We start from the raw sequence: 7,168 nt of genomic DNA on the forward strand, positions 1-7,168 counted from the left end.
AATGGAATGGTCTCACCAAAATGGATGTGGTTGTGGTTTCCTCCCTTGGTCCAGCTTTTTGTAGGTAGGTTATCCTTTTTAATTCATTCTGGGGTCCCTCGTAGCCTTCCCCAGCCTTTTGTCTTATTCCTCCATCTGACCGGCCGGCGACGCCCCAAACTTTTCTCTTTTTATTTCCTTGCTGGTGACTCCGCTCACTTCCTCCAGAATTCACACAATACAACATAAAAATTCTGCACAGTATTTATAAAAACAGTTTCTAATACTTTTCGAGCATGAGTATTTTCAAACCCCTGTGGACTTAATTCATATTATTCTTTTTTTTATTTTGTCCACTGGATACTTTTGTGGCAATGCTACATATCCCCCCCTCCTGCCGGAGGCATCTAGGGAAAAACACCATAGTATTTTTTAAGATTGACCACATGCACTGTATCCTCTTTGTTTGGTGGGTTGCCCCAAGAAACTCTATAGTTAACAGGCCCTAACTTTTTTACTATTTTAGCTGGTCCTTCCCACCTAGGCGCTAGCTTTGCAGAAAACTGTTCAGATGCTTTGGAAAGAGGGTGTGACCTGACCCAGACTAAGTCGCCCGGCAGAAAGTGCGCATCTTTCTGGCGGCTATTATAATACTTAGCATGTCTAGCCTGGTGCAACCCCACTCTCCTTTGAACTTCATCCGCCAACTGTTGTTGTCTCTCTACTACACTGTATGCAGCGGGTTGTTGCGGTGATGAAGGTTTATAGATTAACCTCTGCAGCGGTCCATGCAGACTTCGTCCCAGAGCAAGCTCAGCTGGAGTTTTTCCAGTGGTCTCTTGCTGTCCGTGTTGAGAGCAAAACGAAACTCTGCAATCCACTGGTCCCATGTATTGTGTTGTTGTCCAACAAAAGAGGCAATCATTGTTTTTATAGTTCTGTTGATGCGTTCTGTCAGGTTAGTTTGTGGATGATAGCTTGTGGTTAATTTTTGCACAACACCCCATGTATTACAAAGTCCGGACAATAGGGTACTTGTAAATTGTGGCCCTCTGTCTGACACCAAAAACTTTGGCACTCCCCAACGGGTGAAGATTTCTTCTCGAAAGATCTTAATAAGACGAGGAGTCTTACTGTCTCTCAACGGGAACATTTCAACCCATTTGGTGTAATAATCCACAACCACTAGAAGAAATGTGTTGGACTTTTTACTTCTGGGGAAAGGTCCCATGAGATCTACTCCTAACATCTCCCCTGGTTGGGTGACAGTGGGGTGTTGTAGCATGCCAGAAGGTCTGGAATTGTCTGGTTTGTACTTTTGGCATGTCACACAGGCTTTAGTATGTTCCNAAGGTCTGGAATTCTCTGGTTTGTACCTTTGGCATGTCACACAGGTTTTAGTATGTTCCCACACGTCTTTTCTTACACTCGGCCACCAGGCCACTTCCAAAACCCTCAGGAGAGTTTTTAGTAGGCCCAGATGTCCTCCTAGAGGGCTGTCGTGGAAATATTGAAGAAACTCAGGAACCAAGGCTTGTGGCACAACTACCTGATGTTTTTCTCCTTTGTCACCCAAAGGAACTTTGCGGTACAGTACCCCTTGATGTTCTGTGAAACTGATGCGATCTGTGGGTAGTGCTGTTGTGGCTGTAGTTCTCTTCATCTCTTGCACTTTTGAGTCTTGGTCTTGCACTTTAGCAATGTCTGCTAAAGTGGTTGGCAGGATATAGGAATTTTGTGGAGTTATGGCCAGGCAGGAAGATGGCTTAATGACAAAGGGTTTATATATACGCGATAAGGCATCCGGAGCTGTATTAAAACAACCTTTGCGATAATGAACCTTAAAATGGAACTGCTGCAGGCGTAATATCCAGCGTGTCAGGCGTGATGTTGTTTTTGGACAGTTAAAAGCCCACGATAGTGCTGCATGATCGGAGTATACATCAAACTCTCTCCCCTCCAGATAGTGACGCCACTTCTCCACGGCCCAGACCACCGCCAGGCACTCCTTTTCAGAGGTGGAATAATTTCTTTCTGGACCTCGGAGGGCTCTGGAAGCGTAAGCAATCACCCGCTCGCCTTCCTCTCTCTCCTGGGTGAGAATGGCACGAGGCCTCCGTCACTGGCATCCATGTGAACTTGGAAAGGAAGTGAAAGGTCTGGTTGAGCAAGCACGGTTGGAGATTTTAGAGCCTCTTTTAGAGTGTCCATGCTAGCCTGACATCCATCAGTCCAGTTCCACTCAACTCCTTTTTTCTTTAGGTGGTTGAGAGGAGCAGCAATGTCAGAGAAGTGAGGAATAAACTTGTGATACCACCCGGCAAGGCCCAAGAAGCGTTGAAGAGCTTTTACATCAGTTGGTGTTGGGAAATCTGAAACAGCTCGAGTCTTGTCAGGGTCTACTTCCACACCTTTTCCAGAGACAATGTGGCCTAGAAACTTTAGTTGTCTTTTGAAGAAGTTACATTTTTTCATGTTCAGGGTTAGGTTGGCAGCATGCAGGCGTTGGAACACACTAGACAAGTCTCTCAGGTGGTCTTTTTGAGTTTTTGAGTAGACAATGATGTCGTCTATATAGACGAAACATGTCTTTCCCCTCAGCTCCCCTAAGACTTTCTCCATGAGACGTTGAAAAGTTGCAGCAGCATTCCTTAGTCCAAACGGCATACATTTAAATTGGAAGAGTCCAAGAGATGTGATGAAAGCGGTTTGTGGCTTACTTTGTTCTGCCATGGCCACCTGCCAGTAACCTGACTGCAAATCTAAGGAGCTAAACCAGGAGGCGCCATCCATGGACTCCAAGATATCATGGATTATAGGCATTGGATATGCATCAGGTAAGGTCTTGGCGTTTACTCGTCTGTAGTCCACGCAGAACCTATAGGATCCATCTGGTTTATCTACGAGGACCACAGGAGATGACCAGGCTGACTGGGATGGTTCGATTATCTCATCCTTTAACATTTTGGCCACATGCTCTTCAATTATTTTCTTTTTCACAGGAGACACTCGATAGGCTCTGGATCTCACTGGAAGATTGTCTTGTAAGAAGATGGTGTGCTTCTCAACATTGGTCTTTCCCAGAACACCAGAGGTGACTGTGGGCCAGTCATTCACAAGTTGTTGGAGCAGTTCAGGGGAATCTGTGTCGTAGTTGGAAATTGGGTCAGAAGTCCCAACAGCCCCCACAGGAGGAAGCTCACCAGGGCGCAGGGCATAGTAAATATGAGCAGGAGAAAGAAAAGATGGTATTGCTGTTTTGTTCCACTTTTTGGGAACTTTGGCTGGTGAGATGAATGAATGGTAGATGTATCTTTGGTCTTTCTCCAGGCCATAAGTATTTTTGGCCAGATTGAGAACGGCCCTGGACTTGGAAAGAAAATCCAGACCAAGGACTAGTGGAAAAACAAGATGGTCATCTTTCATCACATGCACTGTCACAGGCCACTGTTCTCCATGCCATTCGAGACCAACAGTTTTCTTGCCCAAAGCCTGGTGAACCGTTCCATCCGCCATCACAAAACGCTGTTTTTCTGAAGGTTGAAAATTCTCTTCTTCTCTGGAAACTTGCTTCCAAAGGGTGTCCTGCATAAGTGTAAATGAGCTACCTGTGTCCACTACAGCTTCGCCCTCAAACCCTCTGATGGAAATTGGAACAATTAAAAGGTTGGGGTCTTTATTTTTAACAAGTCTTTGTTGCACAACAGTGACCCCTACTGCACCTTTTTGGAAGGGTTTCCTCTCAGAGGTTTTCTTGATGGGTTTTTCAGAATTGGCATGCACTTTCTGCCAATATTCTCGGGCCCCCATGCAATCCTTCTCAACCATGGCTCCTATTTTGACGAGCTGTGCTACTGTGGAGACAGTCCCTCTTAGACAACCAGCAACTTTTGGGTTGATGTTATTGAGAATGCGTTGCACAATTTCTTCTTCTGTCATCTCTCGCTTCCACTTCAAACATAAAGCTCGATAATCATAAGCAAAGTCTCTGAGACACTGATCTGGTTTTTGTACTGTTGTTCTTAATTTTTCCTCAACCTCATTCAAATAATCAGAAGCAAGGAAAGCAGACATAAATGCATGTTTGAATGACGACCAGTCGTGCACAAGAGCTTTTGTGGCTTTCCACCAGCTGAGAGCTGGTCCCTTTAGGACTGCAGACAGGGCTCCCAGCAACTCATGGTTGGATAGAGGTCTAATATCGAGATAGTTTTCACATTGTTCAATGAAAGTGAGGACAGCAGATGAATCACTAGAGGTCCCGAACGTAGGAAAGTCCATCCTAACAGGTGGTTTTGGATAGTATGGAGCTGCACCAGGCTGACTAGAAAAAGAGGAGTGATGAATATTAGTTGGAGGTGTGGGGCTGACATCTGTGGAAACAGCTATGGTTCTTTGTACAATGGGAGTGCTAGTGGTTCTGAATTTTTCAAGCTGTTTTTTCCATTTTTCATCTCTGCGCAACATACAATTAACTACATCCTTCTCCAGTTTTTCTATGTTAGAAGTAAACATCTCTTCTAGCTTAGCAAGACTAGCATCAACATAATCCCTGAAACTGCTTTCTCTGTTAAGGGAGCTGGTCAGTGTGTCTCTAAAGTGAACTTCTAATTTAGTAATTTGTTCTTTCAAGCTGGCAACATCCTGAGCTATTTTTTCATGATCCGTTTGTGCGTTAGGATCCAACTCATTATCTCCAGTTTCAACATTGTCATCACATCCCTCAGGATATACATTTTCAGCATCACCATCATCATGATCAACTGGTACAGGATCATCAACATTTTCACCAGCACTGTCTTCATCTTTATCATCATTCTCATTTAAATACAAAGAATTTAGCAAAGAAGTTATTTTACTAGCAGAGTTACCTCTTCGCGTGACAAACGGACCCGCAGTTAAATTTAGGTCATCTAAGACATGACTGGTGCCTGGCACAGCAACAGGTGCAGTCAGTTCATTTACCTCCTGACATTTTGAAGTTGCCATTATTCTTACCAAAAATGAAACTATGTAAATAGTCCTATATTGAAGGAAATTAGCTCCCCATACTGGCCACCATATGTAACGAGTTGCATGAATTACACTCTTTACCTAAATCAGGGTTTAACTAATTTCCCTTTTTAATCAACACAAACTATTCAAACAAATAAACACATATTCTTTAAATTCCCCCCCCAAAACAAAATGAAAAAATTTCCTCTTATTCTTTTCAGTCTCTTTAGGCTATTTAGTCTTTCTTCCAGTGTTCATGTAAAATTCCAGCGTCCAAAAAAATATAGATCCACCAGGAACAGAAGTCCAAAAAAAGAAAAAAATGGAATAGTCTCACCAAAATGGATATGGTTATGGTTTCCTCCCTTAGTCCAGCCTTTTGTGGGTAGGTTATCCTTTTTTAATTCTTTCTGGGGTCCGGATAAAAGGGTCTCGGGGTCCGGACCCGGACCGCGGTCCGCCAGTTGGAGACCCCTGCTCTATTGGATATTCTCATGAGTTACAAATGCTGCTCTCCTGCGGTTTTACTGGGTATTGGCAAGAATCATAGATGCTGCCCTCTTGTGGCTTTACTGGGTATTGCCATGATTTACAATTGCTGCCCTCTTGTGGCTTTACTGGGTATTGCCATAAATAATAGATGCTGCCCTCTTGTGGCTTTACCGGGTATTGCCATGAGTTACAGATGCTGTCCTCTTGTTGCAACTACAGTACGACATAAGTGACAATACGGTTCGATGGAACTCAACAAATATTTTTGAATACTGAACAATTAATTAACCTTGACATCATTTTGTACAGTTTACTCATGCATGTAAATGGAAAACACAACATGTTGAGTCAAAACGCACGTAAATGGAAAAATAAATAAATAAATAAATAAATAAATAAATAAAAATAAATAAGTACGATTGTAATAGAAAGAATTCTTTAGGAATGTTGTTCATGTTTCTGATTTTAAAAGGGGAACTTGAGAGGCGGTAACCAAAAGTTGCGTCACCACGTCAGCGCGGCTGCAGGCACGTAGTTATTTGGACGTGGCGCGGGAGAAAAGGTTCTGATCGGACACGTCAACAGGTAGACGAGCGTTGGGGCCGTTCCTTAAACCTCGCGGAGCATCTTTAAAGGCATCTAAAAGAGTGGAGAGGCAGCTGGTAAGATGCGGAAATACGCGAATGGGTGGGGTGCTATTGATCAGCTGTGTGCTGCGGTGTCAGATCAGCTGTTTGTCGCGTGTCAAATACTTTTCCAGATGTGAATTGTTTGTAAATCAATGCTATGTTAAGTTACTTTCTTGTTCTAATTTATTTTTTGTCTATGTAAATTCTTGCAATATTGTTGTTTAAAATCTAACAATTTATAGTTATTTGTTAATTGTAACAAAAAATTCTCATTGTAATTTCTGTGTGTACAGGTTTTTCACCTTGATTGCTTCCACCTTGATAACTCATAACAATACTCACAAATTAAGGAAGAAAAAAAAGAGAAATCATTCCTAAAGAAGAAAATTCAAATAAAACAGTTAAAAAAATTATGAGTCTGGAGTCATGACTGGAGTCCTGCTATTCCTTCCATTTGATGCCTTCCCCTTCAAGTGGGGTAAAAGGACTTGACACAACATTTAAAAACTATATTTTTTAATTAGGCTACTTTTCTCATTTTTTCAGGTGGCCTATTAAACAAAACAATAATAATTTACCTACGCATTGCAATTTTGTTTATTTTGAGTTGATTTTCCTCTGTGAATTTTTTATCTATTTTTTTTCGTCTCCACCATTTTTTTATAGCATGCCCATTTCTAACATTTTATCCATGAGGTTTATACATGAACAAAGGGTAAAAAATAAAAATAAAAACTTTTTTATCCCAGTTATTTTATGCAATCTGTGGTTTTACCATTGACTGTAAAAATAATAAATATTCTTATATACAGTCTATGGGTTTTACACATTCGTTCACACATGAAAATGCTAAAGATTGGTATGCTCTATTGGATATTCTCATGAGTTACAAATGCTGCTCTCCAGCGGTTTTACTGGGTATTGGCAAGAATCACAGATGCTGCCCTCTTGTGGATTTACTGGGTAGTTCCATAAATAATAGATGCTGCCCTCTTGTGGCTTTACCGGGTATTGCCATGAGTTACAGATGCTGTCCTCTTGTTGCAACTACAGTACGACATAAGTGACAATAC

General features: G+C 42.0%; 1 protein-coding gene across 1 annotated transcript; it reads right to left on the reverse strand.

Annotated features, from left to right (window-relative positions):
* Positions 1-2,089: 2,089 nt before the first annotated feature.
* LOC118598098 lies at positions 2,090-6,205 on the reverse strand (the record flags this gene model as incomplete). Its single annotated transcript, XM_036210312.1, is given in 1 exon segment — positions 2,090-6,205. A coding segment is annotated over 1 exon segment (2,879 nt), but the record flags the coding sequence as incomplete, so codon positions are not given.
* Between the last annotated feature and the right edge of the window lie 963 nt (positions 6,206-7,168).

Source organism: Oryzias melastigma, linkage group LG23, assembly GCF_002922805.2.
Source record: "Oryzias melastigma strain HK-1 linkage group LG23, ASM292280v2, whole genome shotgun sequence".
Taxonomy (NCBI): Eukaryota; Metazoa; Chordata; class Actinopteri; order Beloniformes; family Adrianichthyidae; genus Oryzias; species Oryzias melastigma.